The sequence below is a fragment of the Cydia pomonella genome, chromosome 10 (genome assembly GCF_033807575.1).
Source record: "Cydia pomonella isolate Wapato2018A chromosome 10, ilCydPomo1, whole genome shotgun sequence".
Classification (NCBI taxonomy): Eukaryota; Metazoa; Arthropoda; class Insecta; order Lepidoptera; family Tortricidae; genus Cydia; species Cydia pomonella.
In genome coordinates, this window is record NC_084712.1 from 11165713 (window position 1) to 11185874 (window position 20162).

The 20162-nt window shown below is 35.6% G+C and overlaps 1 protein-coding gene across 1 annotated transcript in view; it reads left to right on the top strand.

The window, feature by feature from the left end:
• LOC133522085 (UNC93-like protein MFSD11) overlaps positions 1-20162 on the top strand; it is a 34164-nt gene that overhangs the window by 855 nt on the left and 13147 nt on the right. Inside the window, exon 2 of the mRNA XM_061857289.1 lies at positions 13490-13659. Within this exon, the coding sequence (XP_061713273.1) occupies positions 13490-13659 (170 nt within the window). The remainder of the gene's footprint in view (positions 1-13489; positions 13660-20162) is intronic.

Below are 20162 nucleotides of genomic sequence, written 5' to 3' on the forward strand. Positions count from 1 at the left end.
ATTTTGTATATTTTTTCCTAATTCTGCTTAGCTAAAATGCAATAAAATGTAAGAAACCTATTGTCAAAATCACACATGAATTAAAACTAACCATACCTAAGCACAAGCCATATCATAGGATATTAAGTGTTTTTTTTCCATTACTGAAGCAGAGAGCTCTGATACTTTAGCCTAGCAGAACTTATGTAGTTTTTTGGACACAGAGCTGCCAACAACATGAAATTTGAATACTAGAAATTTAATCTAAAATACTTTTTTGTAGAGTATAATAAAATTGGAGCTTCTGATTTTGGTTTCCACTTTTTTTAGGGTTCCGTGGTCAACTACGAACCCTTATAGTTTTGCTATGTCTCTCTGCTTATGCCGTGATCATTTGTCCGAGAAAGCTTCAATTGCATACAATTGCAATAGCATGGATACACAAATCAATCATGGCAACAAAATGGTATAATAAAAATTATGATTTTTTTTTCATTTGGGCTTTGTTGGGTCTTGAAAAATGGTTAAAGGAATATTTTCAGAAATATTTACTCCGAAAAACAAATATTCGTGTCCCTACTCTAACTTTTAAACCATGGGTCCAATAATTATGAGATACATCATGCAAGTAAAGCTCAGTAAATACTTTCAATTATATTTAAAATTCCTGGAGAAATATGATTATAAGGCGGTTGGCGCTTACGTCATTATTAACGTGTATTAGGATAATTTCGAAAATAGATAAACTAGTAACTAGGGTAAGAAGTGCTTCTTACCCTAGCAGGAGTGCAAAACATACTAACAAACTTTGATAGTGTCACAAAGGCTTGTGTTGCCAAATTAAGTACAGAAATTATAGTTTGATTGAATACTGAGGGTCTACCACGAACACCAATGTGTCTATTTACGGCTTAATTGGAGTACGCGGTATTCGCGGTAGGCTTTCTGAAATGATAAATTTATCCAACTGATCTATTATTTTAGTACAAAAGCAGGTTGATTAGATAGTAAAGAGTAAATTAAACTATCTAGGATATAAAACAGCTAAGTACTTACCTACCCCTACCTAAATAAATACCGATTTTCACGATTATCCCGTTTCCGAAACTACCCAATGCAATTTACAATGTTTCGCAACGTGAGTGCCATAATAATAATAATAAAGTAATACATTATATTCTACATGACATTAAAGCTCTCCAAGGGGCATCTACGTGTTGGATCTATATCCCCACGCAAGCCTATCAAAAGACCGGGATTTATAGGCCCGTGAAATCCAAGGAGATATAATAATAAAGTAATACCCGCAGGGCAGCTCATGGCGAGCTGTTGGTGAGTAACGACCCCACGGACCCGAGTACTCCCGAGAGTCGGTCAGGGTCTCCGTCTCCGGCGTGTCTTAGTCGGTCGGAGTGGACCCCAAGGGGATCCGCAGGACTCGGCTCTGGCTTGCCTTCATTGGCCGTCCAGAGAGGAGTCGTTAGAGCTAAATGCTCCAGGGGTGGAAGTGAAAATTTGCATAAGACGCGAGTTGGCACAGTGGCTGTTATCAGCCACTGGGTAGAAAGCGGCGAACACCTCTCGACACCCCTGAGCCGCTCACACCGGTGTTGCTCCTGGTCGTCTTCGACACGGCAGTTTCAGGGGCCCATCTAGTGGGCGGTGAGTCACCGCCTGCCTCGATAACTAGTGAAAACATTTTTATGGCAGGTGTCCGGACGTCTTTGAAATAACCCAGTCTCATTGTCCACCCAAACTTCAATCCATAGACCGTTTTACTGTTCACTTTTTCTACAATAGTCGCAATGCATGCTGCGACCGGTTCATGGGTAACTATTGTTGCGCCTGTGAACGGGTTCCAGCAGGCGTTCTACATGACATTAAATCTCTCCAAGGGGGCCTCTACGTGTTGGATCTATATCCCCACGCAAGCCTATCAAAAGACCGGGATTTATAGGCCCGTGAAATCCAAGGAGATATAAAAGTAATATAATCATTTATTTCAAGTAACTTTCACAGACTCATAGATATGTTAGTATGCACTTATAGCTATGGTAATATATATAGACTAATGACAAAATAATTACTAGGGCAGCTATGTTTCTAGAAGGACCTAAATAGTTGCTGAAGATAAAAAGTACTTCTAGAAACATGCATATCATCACAATGCCTCAAACATGGGCAGTCAATCCTCTCGGGCATCGAACGCAAGATTGGGTTGGGGCTGGGACCCATACCATTTGACAGTTGGTGGACTAATAATATTAGTCTAATGCCGTTCGAGAAATGGGCCCCTGGCCTGCACCCGGCATAATAGTACGTCCCTTGTACTTTACTACGGTACGACATATATACCTAATAAAATAAAACACTCATTTAAACATTCACGATTTTGGTTCACTACACTACAATGGGACTTAATCGCGTAAAAATAAGTAAAAAGTTCAAGTTGATAAACAAGACCAAGTGCGGGTAGTTCGAAAAACTCGCGCGGCTAGATATCAACTTTAGCCAGTCTTCTCCGAGACCACGGGGACAACGCCATCCTCGAAATGTTGGAGGTAAATTTAAAAACTTATTTTTCTCGATAAGTCCCGTTGTAGTGAATAGTGAATAATAATGTATCTAGTCAGTCAACGCAAGTTGTTGTATGATTCTTACTCGTATTATGTAAAAGAACACCATGTGGAAAGGACCGGATTCTAGCGAATACCGAATAGGCGCTTTACCGGCGACCTTGAAATGGACGCAGTGTCCTATAAATGTCAAATAAAACAGCTCTCGTGAAAGGTTATTCGAGTTTATTGCAACATTGGATTTTAAGTACATCAACGACAACAAGCTTATGTTTTACATACATAGGTACACACTGTATACATACACAGTTATCAAACAAACGGACGTGTTACATAATAGATAAAAGTTGTGCTACAAACAACATACCTATACCCGTTTATTCTGGTTGTACCATACTTGTCGGTAGAGTATAACTACCATAACTAGAGGCGAGTGCAATATAAATAATACACTCAAGTAAGTACCTACTATTACATACTAGTGGCTCTGAGTTGTGGACCTCGCTATGGTTACGATATTTTTCAATAACGTAATCGTCAACCGGACAGAACACCTGTACGAAAGCATTCCCCAAATCCCCATTAAACTGAAACGGAGACGATTCACGTTCGCTCGGTCAATTAGCCGACTTAAGATCTCAGCTATCTCCTCTTCATCCATAGGGATCAATTTGAAAAAAGGAAAATTCGTTTGAATAATATAACTAAACGCATTATTCATTGTTTTCCTTTCATTTCTAGGAAATCCCATTTGAAGCCAAGATATCTTCGGCCACTTTAAATAGGTCTTATATTTGTCTTATCGTTTTAGTCAAAAAAACTCAATGGAGAGTAGATTTTCGAATCACAGACATCAAGTGATTTAATTTAGACTTGCTAACTTTATCGCTATTAGTCTTAAGTAGGTAGTATCTAGGTAGTATCGATCTGTGTAAATGTATCAATATTTGGTAATCATGTAAATATTTCTGTCAAATTTTACCAAAGCAAAGTTGAACTTTCAGTTCCGTACAAAATGTTTAGTGAATAAAATATATGTAGCGATAGAACAAAGCGGCTCTACAGCGCACTGTGGGCTGGATCGGCCGAAAAGAGGACATTCGTACTTTTTTGAGAAAATAAAAAAAATTGGATTCGATAGAGAATTGTATAAGGAACAATAAATGTGGTAATCCTGTTATCCCTCATTAGGGATAATAAATAAATGTGGGACTATAAATTTTTCCAAAATGAGGGATATTAAGTCTGTTTTTTTTTGTATGGGACCCAAAAAAAGGTATCTTGTTTCTCGGAAACTATTGGCGAAGCCGTTTTCTACATTTTAGGACTTTATTTTCCTACTGTTATAGAATACGCAATGATAAGCAGATTTGTTCTGTAGGTGCCCGTTTTTTTCTAATTCCAGTCAAAAGTCCACATAACTTCGGTTTTTATGTACATAACATACCTGCTTATCATTTCGTATTCTATAAAAGTAGGAAAATAAAGACCCGAAAGGTAGAAGACTAATTCGCTAATAGTTCGGAGAAACAAGATACCTATTTTTGGGTCCCATATAAAAAAAACTTACTTTATTATTTTCTGCTTTCAATATGCCTTATTTTGAAAAAAAAAAATACTACATTTATTGTTCCTCACACAATTTTCCATCGAATAGCATTTTTTTGAAAATGATTTTCTCAAAAAAGTACGAATGTCCTCTTTTCGGCCGATCCAGCACATAGTGCAGCGCGTTTCTCGCAACATTAGTACGTGCGTTACATCCTTTATGACTTATGACGACGTCAACTATATCCGCTTTTCTGCTCGCTTCCTTACACAAAAAAAAAAACCGGACAAGTTCGAGTCGGACTCGCCCACCGACGGTTCCGTACAAATTTAAGTATTTCTTACATCTTTATAGATTTCAGATTTTTCTCTGTATTTGTAGTGAAAGACGATATTACTTTACAAATTTCATAGTTCTGTCTGTACCATGTAAAATTTGAATCCCTTGAGAGTGTCAAAATTTCCGTTTTTTGCAGCAAAAACGGTCGTATCTTTTTTTATACGTTAACATAGAAGTTTGGTTTTTTTCACAGCTTCAAGGGACTGTAGGTCTTAGTAGGTAAAGTTGTGTTTTTTTTTCAACTCGATACCTCCACGCGTTCCCGAGATAAAGGGTCTTGATAGACAGACAAACGGACGGACAACAAAGTGATCCTATAAGGATTCAGATTTTTCCTTTTGAGGCACGGAACCTTAAAAACTAGTCATATGACATGTTTCATGTTTAGTATAGCGACACTATAAGTTGGTACCTCCACGTTGGATGCGGAAAAAACATACAAACACATTTAATATATTACTGGTCATGCGATTAGAGTCGTGCGTACGTTGAATACATATCTGCCTAAAATGTTTATTTTCGTCAAAGAGGCAATTTGGTGTTATTCCATTCGTAAAGGCAAACTGCAAAGCTCAAAACTTTCCCGCCTGTGATGCGGTTATGGATTCATAAGAAAATAAGCTGTAAAGGGCTAATTAATTCTTTATACAGTTTAATTATTGTAAAACGCTTTCTTATTAACAATAAATAATAATTAAATGTACCTAAAAAAATAACATCGGAAAATAAGTAAAACATTACAGACAGACATTGGGTCAAGCAAGTAAAACAATGAAAAGGTTGTAAGAAATTATCTTATCATGTTATTGGTACTGAATAAAAAACAAACATTAATAAATGTGTATCGATGTATTCCAACTTGACTCTACAATTCTCACGTCTCCATATAATGAATAGTCCTAATTGCATCGCGTTGCGTTAATTTAATTTAACTATCATAACCATATTTTTTGTAAATCATTATCTGGTCAGTGAGCGCAGGTATAATTTATTCGTTAAGGCTTTTCCCGCTTCCGCGTAGGTAAAACTAGTAAGATTGAACTAGCAGTAAGTTGTATGTGATCGTTCATTCTTTTCTAGCTTTGTATCGACTATCGCCATTTAATGTGTATTTGATGATTGCGTTATAACAGCACTTTTTAATTGTATTTATGAAATTAACGTCCGTTATGTGTTAAAATACAGTCATGAGAAATACATACATAAATCAATTATATTATCGTCAACTCAGTCGTCGCATTAAATGATGCATTTGTTACACATTCAGTGTTACAAACAAGATTTTCAATCGTGTTATATATAATGCGTTGGCATAGGTATACTTATGAAATGTTTAGGCCAATGTAACATAACCTTGTCTTTGCTGGGTCAAATTTGCTTCGGAAAATCGCTTGTCATGAAAAAATCATAACAAACATTGTCACTGCTAAATTGATACGTTTATTATATGAAAAAAGTAATCTTAATATAAGTACTATAGGCTGTGATTTAGTGCTGAATTTATGGACAAAGTACTGTACAATACTGTTTATATGTACATTGCAAAGGTTGGTTCCTATATTGATAAAAGTAACGTCATTTAAATTTTAAATTTATTTAACATCCCACTCAAAGAGAAACTAAATTATCGCTTATTGCAAAGAAAGCGGACAAACCTTTAAATATAAATAATTCCCAAACATATCGCTTGCAATTTACGTCTGTTTCTTGTTTTATTAAAATATCGCGGACATAAAAATACGATTTATGATTGTTTCGAAATATAAAGACACAGGTGACACTTCTTGCACTTTATGCGTTTTTACATTATCTGCAATTTATTTATTGTTACTTTGTTGGTTGCCTATATTATCAAGTTTATTGACATGGCCGTAACTTATTGTTATGTAATGTGCAATGAGATCATCGACCGAGATTTTTGATGGTCGCAAAGGCTTGGGCAACGGTAATTTTTTGTACGCATATGTTCGAATGGTATCATACTTATTACGTGATCCAAGCTGGTTATTTTGATTGTTATAACATCGTTGTAGGGGTTTACAGGTCATCTTCTAGTCTTTGAGTAATAGCGTGTTTACTGAAATACAATATTGGTTTTATTTTATTTTGGTACTTAACTTTCCATATTTAGACTTAGGTAGTTCTAGTTATAGGATGAGTTTTTACAGTCTTATGTTGGGTTATTTTATTCGAGGTCTGATGAGTTCCGAATAGTTATGGCATCCCTGACTATATACATGTATAAAAAATCGACATCCAGTATCTTATTCGATTATTATTATTTAATAGATACTATCAGTGTATAGCGAATCATTAAATATTTATTCAAATGATTACAAAGAAATACAATGATGATATAAAAAAATATAAGAATTGATAATATAAACTATAAGTAAACTAAAACAAAAATATGACTAAATTAAAATAAATCTAAAAATGGCCCCTGCGGCATAGTACCGAAGACGCTGGCAGCATTTCTTCGCTGGATCGTTAGACTGATGCGTTGAGCGAGAAAGCTGCCAGCTCTTTGATCTCCTGTGACGTCTTCGAGTCTCTTAGGCAGATCTTTAAAGAGGCTCAGAACGCCAGGGCCCCACGGACCAAGGGTCTCGACATCGAAGGAATAAAATTATACTCGGCGCTCGGGGTTTCGCCCCTGTATTTTCCTACCTTGAGACTGGATGAGCTATGGGCCGACGACAAAAATGCTGGCCACACTGGAAATTTGCGGATTCCTAACCCACCATGCCGAACAGGAAGGGATCCTTGGGTCCAAGACTGCTCGGTTAGCTAAATATTGAGAACGAATTCTGGATTACTTTTAATTAAACAATAAATAAAATAAATTTATAAATATATATAAGTGTAATATAAAAATATTTTCTTAGTTTCATGTTAACATGTAAACATTCTTATTAAACAATCTATCTGTAACAGAAGATTTGGATTCAATCAGTAAGATATGCACAGTAACTAAGCCTAATACTTTATGATAAAGTCTATAAGATATTATAATCAATCTAACTTAAACTGACAATTTGAACTTGGCAACGCACACTACTAAACTGATATTGATAATGTCTGCCTAATACTATAATTGTTCAGCGATTTATGAGACTACGAGGCGAGGCGAGACTAGGTTCGAATTGCGAGTTGCACACTATGTAACACAATGTAAAGTATTAAGGTTGTACTTATATTATAAAAGGTGGACGGCGAATAATTAAATTACCGTGCGCTCAGCCATTTGGGGTGTATCATTTCTTATTTCAGGCGAACAGTTACGCATGCCAGTGTGGACTTTAATATTCATAGCCAAAGATAGTATTTTTCTTCATGAACAAACATTAAGATCAAGCGCTGGTGACCTAGCGTAGGGGTAAACAAACTTTTAGGAACACAAGCCAACCGCAGTTAAAATTATCGGATTTAGGCATCATATAGAGCCCCCATTATTTATTTGGTCGGTCTATACTAACTAAATACCTGAGTAATAGTAGTAGTAAACCTCTTTATTGTCCAAAAATGAAAACAAAATGGGAAATAAATCACTCGTCATTCGTACAAAGGCGAACTTATCCCTTTAAGGGATCTCTTCCAGTTAACCTTTGAGCAATTATCAAAGCGATGTTACTTATTTTTTGGGTAACATAAAGATTTAAGAGCCGTTATTGAGCCTTGAGAGAGACAGGAGCTGTATCCCAGCTCGTATTATCAATGAGATTCTTGAAACTTAGGTATTTACCCTACGTGAAGAAGTTCTTGGCTAGGAACTGAAAGCGATGGCAAACGCACGTCGAGGGAAACATGTGGACCTTCGTGGTCTGGCGATTTTAGGGTTCCACAAAGGGTTTAGTGTGATAAACGTTTTTTTTTGACATGTGCCAGCTCTCAAATATTACTATAATATTGTGGCTCAAAGCCGCTAGACTGGCGCCACTGTCAAACACTAAGCCAATTTATTTTTGTATTTTGGTGTCGTTTGCTTTTCGACGAAGCAGTAATGTCCCATTGTTTTTACGAATAAGGATCGTTTCGATTAAAAATAAGTATTTCCTAGTATCTACTAGTAATTCATTTTAGATCATATCGAACATATTTTTTTTATATCAATTTTATTGCTAATTTTAGCACCTACCGAGCAAGATTAAACTCACAGTGGAAACTTTATGAGCTCGACATAGTTTTTTCTCCTTTCTGGAATTCGGTACTCGTTTATATTTCAAAGGCACTAGCGACTGTTTAAGAAAAGTATTGAGTCTTACGTCACATTGTAGTGACATTTTATTGTTATTGTAAGTGCGAAAATCGCAAAAGCATAGAGTCGTTTGTAGCAGCAGTAGAAAACTTGGGGTAGTTGCGCAAGCACTTGGTTACGGCAGCGGCCTGTACTGGAATATTATTATACCTAGTGGTTTATGAAACTTTTATCTGGTATTTAGAGTGTAAGTAATAGGTACACGTTCTACATTTAGTGCGGAAATAGCGCTCGACTGATGCGATAGACGTGAACCGCGAAATAAGAGTTGGTTCGTATATACATCGTATTGTCTCGCCTTGCTTCTTTATTTTTTATTAGGGTTCCGTAGCCAAATTGCAAAAAATGGAACCCTTATAGATTCGTCAAGTCCGTCTGTCTGTCCGATTTTGTCACAGCCACTTTTTTCTGAAACTATAAGAGCTATACTGTTCAAACTTGGTAAGTAGATGTATTATATGAACCGCATTAAGATTTTCACACAAAAATAGAAAAAAAAAAAACAATAAATTTTGGGGGTTCCCCATACTTAGAACTGAAACTCAAAAAATCTTTTTTCATCAAACCCATACGTGTGGGGTATCTATGGATAGGTCTTTAAAAATGATATTGAGGTTTCTAATATCATTTTTTTCTAAACTGAATAGTTTGCGCGAGAGACACTTCCAAAGTGGTAAAATGTGTGTGTGTGTGTGTGTGTCCCCGTAACTTCTAAAATAAAAGAATGAAAAATCTAAAAAAAATATATGATATTCATTGCCATGCAAACTTCCACCGAAAATTGGTTTGAACGAGATCTAGTAAGTAGTTTTTTTAATACGTCTTAAATGGTACGGAACCCTTCATGGGCGAGTCCGACTCGCACTTGGCCGCTTTTTAGGGTTCCGTAGCCAAATGGCATAAAACGGAACCCTTATAGTTTCGCCATGTCCGTCTGTCTGTCTGTCTGTCTGTCTGTCTGTCCGAGGCTTTGCTCCGTGGTCGTTAGTGCTAGAAAGCTGAAATTTGGCATGGATATATAAATCAATAAAGCCGACAAAGTCGTATAATAAAATCTAAAAATTTAATTTTTTTTAGGGTACCTCCCCTACACGTAAAGTGGAGGTGATTTTTTTTTCGCTACAACCCTAGAGTTGGGGTATCGTTGGAAAGGTCTTTCAAAATTAATAGGGGTTGTCAAGAAACATTTTTTGATAAAGTGAATATATTCGGGGATAATCGCTCCGAAAGAAAAAAAAAATGTGTCCCCCCCCTCTAACTTTTGAACCATAGGTCCAAAAAATATGAAAAAAATCGTGGAAGTAGAGCTTAAGAAAGACATTAAATGAAAACTATAGCGGACATGATCAGTTTAGCTGTTTTTGAGTTATCGCAAAAAGTTTTCCCTTGATAGTAAAAAGACTTACTTTAATTAGGTACTGATTATGCAAAGCCTATTTGTTTAACTCGGGTGAAAGGTACCGTTTCATCCCTTGGTTAACAATTTACTATACTTTAAGCTCCAGTTTAGCTTATTGTGACGGAAGAGTAACTACGGAACCCTACACTGAGCGTGGCCCGACATGCTCTTGGCCGGTTATTTAATTTTCCGTTCAGTCAGAGCTTTCAGATAATCAAGGGTAGATTGTATCTAACCGCATGTCATCGTTAAAACGTTCGCTAAATTGTATTGCAGGGTAAGTTTCATATCATAGTTCACTGCTGATTGACGTTGATCAGTCGTTCAATTGTGGTTAGGGCTAAATGTTTCACGTTGTATTCGATATCGCTTTTAATTTAGCATCACAATGTCGTACTCCATGTATAGGAACCTAAATAATTGAAAGTGTAATACAATCCGATGTCGGACTATATAATGTGCTTAAGTATTATTGACAACACAAGGGCAAGATTGATGAAATTGACAATGAATTAAATTATCGTGTAATATATACACGTGTGAGTTTTACTATCTTTAAACGGTATGTTTCTCTTGCTTCTCTGGGTATTTCGTGAGCTAAAACAGCCTAAATCAAATCAGAATTGATGGGACGTAGGTATTTTTTACTCGGATCTTGTGGACTTTATTACAGAAACATACAGTCAGCAGAAGTTGCTAAGGCGCGAGGTGTCGAAATTGTCTAAGAACTACTCTACTGTTATGACAGTAAGTAAGAGTATGTGTTGATCATTTTGATCCTCACTCTCAAATTGCTACGTCTGTTGCTGACTATAGCCGCTAATTAAAAATACTCTTAATTATAATTACCCAGTTATGAGATGAGTAATTGTTTTTTTTATGCTTAATGTTTATTTAATGATCATCCATACTATCAATATACCTAAATTAGGTTTTATCTAAGAATTCGATAATTTCAAGGATGTGTTTCTATTTAAATGTAGGTCAAGAGGATTCGTTTTCAAGGGTTCTGGCGATAACATGTCATGTTCCAGATAAATACGCGACAGCTAGAGATTTTATGACATTGCGTATGCATTAGGGTATTGTTTTAAAATAGGATAGAATTTATAATAAAATGTATTCGGAACGTTTAAACAACAAAACTTAACATGTGGTTTTCACATATCAATAGTGATTCTTGAGGGAGGTTTAAGTGCATCATTTGTTAATTTCTACCCGTGCATAGCCGCGGCTGGTCGTTAGTATAATATAAGTAAAGAAATACTTACATATAAGGACTTACCTAACCGTACTTTTATTGCATATCTTTTCTGAACTATCTTTTCTATGCATGTTGCAACTATTCATCGAGCCAATTTTTATAACTTCCGTAGCTCCGTAAGATTGATTCAACGAAAAGTCAAAACAAAAGCTTTAAAAAAATAGTATTGTTGATGCCGGGGTCTGATACATTAGTATTAGATTTGAATAGCTTTGTTAAAATGTCACAAGCTTTAGGTATTCCGTCGTAATATCGCAATCAGTGGCTTAAATATAAATTATTCATTGACTGCTTCTTTCAGAAACATTATTTTTGAGTGCTACAATGGCGAAATAAATGAAAATTCTAAAATGCTCATGGAGTGATACGTTTTTGGAGACATGCAACTTAATTATCATGTGATTATCATACATGTTTGGAATCCCCAGCCTTGAACCACATCAACTTGAACTCATGAATTCGATTATAGACTTATTTTGGCAGAACGCTTCACGCAATCAAGGCCGTCTATGATTGCCTTTCGAACCATACATGTGTTATGTTCCTTGTTTTTCACTACGACGGGTCCTTAATCGCGTATAATTAAATTTTAAATAATGATGATATAGGTTTTAATGAGTAAAAATAGTGAAATTTTGTTCTGTTCGTATTCTGAACTGTACAGTTCCAAATGAAGCTTCTTATCAGATAAATTATAACGTGGATTTTTAAGTTACGAAACCGATAAGTACATGAAAGGTTAGTATCGACTTATTAGTAATTTACTATACATATTTATTATACCCACGGTGACAAAAACAGACATTCATTTCGGCAGTTCTGTTGCAAAACTTAATTTTTGATAGCACCATACGTACTGGAAGTCTGGAATTTTATAAAGTTGCGTTTATTGAGTAGGCGTTATACTTATTGGATTGCAACTTGGGATTTTTATTGTTTTGGAAGGTTGTAAACCACCTACTCAAAAAAATAAATTAAGAATATAAGGTTAGGCACTTGTGTTATTATGCACTCGGCTCGGGAGGGACACTGGGGTATACAAAATTAGAACACTTAAGATAGGTTGTGGTATATACATACTCGCAGCAAGATATGGTTTTTATAATTGAAAATTAAACGTTACGCTTAAAAAATCCATAACCCTTGATCAATATGCGTTGAAAATAGTTTAGCGCCTGAATTCGTCTAATGCATACAAATCCATATATACAATATATGGCAGTTGTAATATTCATCTCTATTGACATCTGTTAAAGTTCTAAATCAAACAAATGATTATATAACTATGCTGACGTGCACTAGAGGGTTAAACATGTTTTTACCTAACGAACAAAATCAGTTTTGGGGTTGTAATGCGTAAGATATTCTCATCACCCACGTGTACCTACTTGTAGTCTATGGCTTTTATTATACATTATTGTCTTCTTCATTACACTAAGAAGATGTATAGGTAGACAAAACATTAGATGATTCATGGTAAATTATGAATTTGTAACTCACAAATAGCTAATAGCTATTGCGATGATAAAATGTTTCTTAGCTTTACATAGGCAATAGTAAATAAATATAATTTATTTCAAGTAACTATCAGACTCATATTTGTGTTAGTATACATAAATATGTAAAACACTGATTTAAACTTTCACGATTTTTACGCAAATTATAGATAAGTTTTAAATTTACCTCAGACGTTTCAAGGACGGCGTTGTTCCTGTGGACTAGGAGAGAAGACTGGTTAAAGTTAACTACCCGCAGTTGGTCTTGTTTATCAACTTTGAACGTTTTGCGTCTAGAATAACAGTCGCGGCTAGAAGTTGTTTTTTAATAATATACATATGTATGTACTTATAGCTGTGTCAGATTCTACAATTCGAATGCAAATAATATGCAAATTCTCTATATTTGGTCCAGGCCAGGCCAGGCTCAACGTGTGGATTGCCTTGACTTATTTAATTAGATACGAATTTTATTATCATGTCGTTCAGAAAAGTTATCGAATTATGTCACCTTTATAAGAACAAAATATTAAATACGAATAACTATTATTCCAGCAGTAGGTAGTGTATTAGTGATCTAGGTAGCAGATACAATCATTAATATGAAATTATTCTGTTTTTGTTCACAGAAAACGATCCTCGACAGCATCGCCCAAGATGACCCCTCTTTCACTGGCGACGGGTACACGTCTCTGGCCATCATCTACGCCACGCTGGCCGTGTGCAACTGGCTGGCTCCGTCCGCCATCACGCTCACGGGCCCGCGCGGCGCCATGATCATCGGCGCGCTCACTTACCTGTGAGTATGTCTCATACCTGTTTCACTACATGCAGGCATCAAATACGCCACGCTGGCCATGTCCAACTTGCTGGCCCTGTCCGTCATCACGCTCATGAGCACGCGCTGCGCCATGATCATCGGCGCGCTCTCGCACCTGCAGAGTATGTCGTATCAGCTACGACACACAGGATACGACAATTCAGGTCTGCGACATACCTGTGAGTATGCCTCAGGCCTGTAGCACTACAGCGATACCCTACTTAGCATCGTCCACGTCCACGCCGTACACCTACAACAGGATAAGACAATTACGTACGATGTGAGATGTGAGAAGATCAGGGTAGGTACCCTTCTTCTGTGTGTTTTCGTTTATACACAATATGACTTTCTGGTCTGTACCGCTTATTTTTATCGAAACAGCAAAGGCTTTCGAAAATCACCGCGGCAGAATGCAACAAAACATAATACGTATATGTAAATGTTATAATCATTACAATGCATTATGAAAATACATAGATGTGACCTACTTATAGCTTAAATGAGGGACTGGATAACCTTAATCAATTCTTATGTTAACATACTTACATAATCAAAATACTCTCATTGAACGTATCTTACCCTTATTTAGGTATTATGCGAATAATAAGTCTAGCTTAGGTGGGTGAATCAACTAGGTACTACAATTTATTCGTCGAATCAGTCATAATTTGATTTTCGAATCCGTATCTCGGTGTATCTACTGATTTTCAGGTAAATATTAGCGAGACGCATACACGCATGTCACTTTCTGAAGTTTTTATTGCCGCGGCGATGGAATGTGGCCGATTTAAAAACAGGCCGTTATTTTCACGCCTGTGTTTGCATGCTAAACAGATACCTCGTTAAATAAACATGCTCTTTTAAGCGAGGTTCAAGGACAATATTTTATTTTAACTTATTTTTTACATTGCGTTATGCTCAAAAACATCCAAAATACACAATTTTTGTTTATCAAGACTACAAGAATCAAGAAACATAAGGTTGGAATTCTAATAGCAATTAAGTTCCAGTTTATTATAAGCTCTGTTTTCTTTTAGGTATTCCAGATACTAACATGACAGTTCCATTCCATGGCCCGATTAATGTAAGTATATGTATTAATTCAGAACAACAATCGAACTGTCATTTTAGCCTTTGTGATATAAATACATAGGTACAGAGTTTAGTTTGTACATTTAGTTTCTAGTTAAGCTTATTGTAGGTACCTAGTACCTATTTATAATCCTAGGTACGCGAGTTCCTGATCTAGATTATCATCACTACACTACATATTATAAAACAAAGTCCCCCGCCGCGTACAGACGCGACAGACAGCTGTCTGTATGTTCGCGATAAACTCAAACCCCCTTATTCATAAACGTGTATTAAAGTTACGATGCCGCTGATCATCGTTTGTCCCTTTCCGACGTAGGTATTAGTATGATGGAAAGGGACAAACGATGATCAGCGGCATCGTAACTTTAGTACACGTTTATGAATAAGGGGGAAAACTACTGAACGGATTTTCATGCGGTTTTCACCTATCAATACGAATGATTCTTGAGGAAGGATTAGGTGTAAGTATACCTAATTTTTCAAGGTTTTATGTAACCCGTCACTCAGTAACACTAGAGGAATATCTGCGAACTTGCTAGTAAAGTCGTCAATCGCCATCAGATCAGATCAGTTCGTGTTCAGATACCTATTTTTGAGCATCTCGGCCGCTCCGATGTATGTGATGGCGAATGTACATGGCGATAGCGGTAGTATGTATACCAAAGTAAACTAAAAGAAACACTGTCGACTTCAGCCACTTTATTGCACTTTAAAAGGCTAATAATGTTTTTTTAAATACCTACTACACATCTTTGATATCGACATACCTACCACGCGTTAAAAGCAGCTAAAATCATAATAAGTAAGCGATGTTTATATGAAATTTTCTTACAGGGTATGCGATAGTAGGCATACATCTACCTAGTTGTTTTATAATTAAATAAGTTTTTATCGTTAGACATTATAGCAGGAGATTTCACAGTAATGTCTGAGCACAGACTCCGATGCACAATAGCGAGTGAAACTGTCGAGTTACGGTTAGGTAAGTGGTGAGGCGTCGGGTTTTCTCTGCATTACGACTCGAAACTCTTTCGCATGTACCTAACTAGTAAATATAACCTAGGTCGTAATATAAATACTGTATTTGGTTGTAACTAGAGTCTATTTAACGTTGTTAATACTTCTCTACACCGTGTTTTTTTTTAATGAATGAATAAAATATTTATTATGCATAGTTTTAGGTACAGTTTTTATGAATATATAAGGTATATACAAAGTATGTACATTGATGGTATCACTAAAACTACCTTACAGGCATACATAATGTACAATTGACAGATACTTATAAAAAAATATATTTTTTTAAATTAACTATGCCATTTAGTTTCCTTAAAGGTACTTACCCATACCCCGGAATTAACGGAATTCAATAAAAACACGGTGACGGCGACGATATGACTGCATTTTTGTAGGTTATTCTGTCGAACAGGTAAATACATACTTACAAACATTTTGGTTAAGTGAGGTTTACAACGTAATAAGAGCTGTGAATGTTAAGAAATGGATGTAGAATCAGAATTATATATCTAAGGCTTGTTCTAGAACTTAGTAGTTATATTCTCTATAGTTGTAAGCAGAAGAAGAGTTGGGTTATTCCCACTAGTTACCACTAAGTTGTTACCAGTGGTACCTAGTACCTACTGGGATTTTTTCCCACCTTTTACCACTGGTAACTACTGGGAAAAAATCCCACTAGTTACCTCGATTTGGTGGTTACTATTGGGATTTTTCCCCAGTAGTTACCACTGGTAAAAGGTGGGTTTTTTTTCCAGTAATTACCACCAAAATATTGTTAGAGTTCAACAATAATAAAACAGTACCTAGAAATAGATAAATATAGAGAAGCGCTGGTGGCCTAGCGGTAAGAGCGTGCGACTTGCAATCCGGAGTTCGCGGGTTCAAACCCCGGTTCGTACCAATGTGTTTTTAGTAACTTATGTATGAAATATCATTTGATATTTACCAGTCACTTTTCGGTGAAAGAAAACATCGTGAGGAAACCGGACTAACCCGAATAAGGCCTAGTTTACCCTCTGGGTTGGAAGGTCAGATGGCAATTGCTTTCGTAAAAACTAGTGCCTAAAACATGAGCCGTGGCAAAATGCCGGGACAACGCGAGGAAGAAGAAGAAATATACATAGAGTAATTTAATAAAATTATGAATCGATTAGTGTTCCAGTAAACTGCCTTAAAAGTAATCAAAAACATTAAAACCGGTGCAAGCGCAAAAAACTAATAGTTAAAGAGAAATTAGCGTTTGGATGAAATTATCTTATTAATTGTAAATTGAATTAATTGTGACGTTATCTATGAAATCTGGATCTTTTATCGAGGGCGCATACGCCGCACTGCGTTGTATTTAACTATTTATTTATATAGGAGCATCATTGATAATGGCGTAAGCGCCATCGACAATAAGGTCCTTTTCAATCAATAACGTCATAATTATACGGACGAACAAACAAATCAGTCAAAGACCGACTATTTTTGATAACTTTTAAGGCAGAAGTTTACTGAAACAATAATCGACCTATAATTAAACTAATAATTAATTAATTCGACTTTTAATTAATTATTGATGCACTCTATAAATTATACTGTTTTTATTAGTATTGAACTGTAACCAAATCTTGATGGTAACTACTGGAAAAAATAAAAGCGGCCAAGTGCGAGTCGGACTCGCGCATGAAGGGTTCCGTACAATTTAAGACGTATTAAAAAAAATCTTACTAGATCTTGTTCAACATTTTACCACTTTGGACACACATTTTACCACTTTGGAAGTGTCTCTCGCGCAAACTATTCAGTTTAGAAAAAAATGATAATAGGAACCTAAATATCATTTTTGAAGACCTATCCATAGATACCTTACACGTATATGTTTGATCAAAAAAAATTTTTTTAAAATTTTATGACGTATTAAAAAAAAACTACTCACTAGATCTCGTTCAAAACAATTTTCGGTGGAAGTTTGCATGGTAATGTATATCATATATTTTTTTTAGATTTTTCATTCTGTTATTTTAGAAGTTACAGGGGGGGGGACACACTTTTTTTCACTTTGGAAGGTTCTCTCGCGCAAACTATTCAGTTTAGAAAAAAATGATATTAGAAACATTAATATCATTTTTGAAGACCTATCCATAGATACCCCACACGTATGGGTATGATGAAAAATTTTTTTTTTTTATAATTTCATGACGTATTAAAAAAAAACTACTCACTAGATCTCGTTCAAAACAATTTTCGGTGGAAGTTTGCATGGTAATGTATATCATATATTTTTTTTAGATTTTTCATTCTGTTATTTTAGAAGTTACAGGGGGGGGGACACACTTTTTTTCACTTTGGAAGGTTCTCTCGCGCAAACTATTCAGTTTAGAAAAAAATGATATTAGAAACATTAATATAATTTTTGAAGACCTATCCATAGATACCCCACACGTATGGGTATGATGAAAAAAAATTTTTTTTTATAATTTCATGACGTATTAAAAAAAAACTACTTACTAGATCTCGTTCAAACCAATTTTCGGTGGAAGTTTACATAGCAATGTATATCATATATTTTTTTTAGATTTTTCATTCTGTTATTTTAGAAGTTACGGGGGGGGGGACACACATTTTACCACTTTGGAAGTGTCTCTCGCGCAAACTATTAATTTTAGAAAAAAATGATATTAGAAACCTCAATATCATTTTTGAAGACCTATCCATAGATACCCCACACGTATGGGTTTGATGAAAAAAGATTTTTTGAGTTTCAGTTCTAAGTATGGGGAACCCCCAAAATTTATTGTTTTTTTTCTATTTTTTTGTAAACATCCTAATGCGGTTCATAGAATACATCTACTTACCAAGTTTGAACAGTATAGCTCGTATAGTTTCGGAAAAAAGTGGCTGTGACAGAATCGGACAGACAGACGGACATGACGAATCTATAAGGGTTCCGTTTTTTGCCATTTGGCTACGGAACCCTAAAAACACCTTTTACCAGTGGTCAGTGGTAACTACTGGGAAAAAAATCCCAGTAGTTACTACCAAACCAAGTTGGTGGTAACTAGTGTGAATTTTTTCCCCAGTTACCAGTGGTAGTGGTGGAAAAAAAATCCTAGTAGTTACCACTGGTAACAACTTGGTGGTAACTAGTGGGAATAACCCGAAGAGTTTGACTTCTATCAAGGTGCTAAAGTATGTACCTGCTGCCACCTACTACAATCTGTTTACATTTACACTAATCGTTTTGCACTTTGCACATAACGCGATAATTAACAATCTTATTTACGTTACAATACGTTTCTGTACCTATTTAGTATTTACTGAACGACGACTTTGGTCAGTGGTTTCTACAAGTTTTTTTTTGATATTTTGTGGTTAATCAATTATAAAAGTTGTTTTGAACGAAAGAAAATATATTTTTTAACGCCACAACATAGTACCTAATAGAAAGAAAAAGAAGACATGCAAACATAAAAATACAATACACGCTAAAATAAAATAAGTTTAGATCGATTTTCATTCTTGGGAAAATATTCAGATTATGTTTTCCCAAAAATGAAAATCGATCTTTTAATACCTAATAAATGTTATGTTATTACCTACTCCTTTATTACTGTTTCAGTTCACTAATATGATGTGGTTGACTAAACACGTGTAGGTAATTAACTGCGTTTCGCTATATAAGTGTATACAGAGCGATTCAATATTTCAACAAGGTACATTATTTAAGTAAAACTACATATAGGTACTTAATAAAGGTATTTAATTCAATGCACTTTGGAGGATATTGGTCAGTGTTTACAGAGTTGAAATGCAAGTTTGAATCTAAAACCATATGTTTGTAGACGAGCGCTGCCTAATATATCGCCAGGTGACAACCAAACATCACTAATTATTACCACAAGTTTAGAGCCATATTGAACCGTAGGGTAGGGTAGTGGTAGTGCCAAAACATGGTTGATTATGTTCAATTATTTAATTGCAATTAGTACGTTTTAGTTGTCACCCGACGATATATAATTAGCGGATACCTACAGGTCTGGGTGGAGTGACGATGACATAACGACTGCAAATATTAACCCGCTTCATATTATCACATTACGTTACGACGAACATAATTAGTAATAAACGCGATATTAAAAATGGAAAAACATGTACCTATTATTGATGTTGACATGAGACATAAATCAATGTTTGTTTGGTGCGTGCAAGTTTATAGCAAGATAGTAAAACTCATAAAATACAAAGTAGCTCAATTTGTAGGTAGGTATCTCATTAGTTGATATAGACTTGTTAAACAAGTTTTTGAGTAGGTTATTTACATTCTAGTATAGGCGTCTCCAAACGTGGTTTGTGGGCCCTTGTTCAAATCCCATTTCGCATATAAA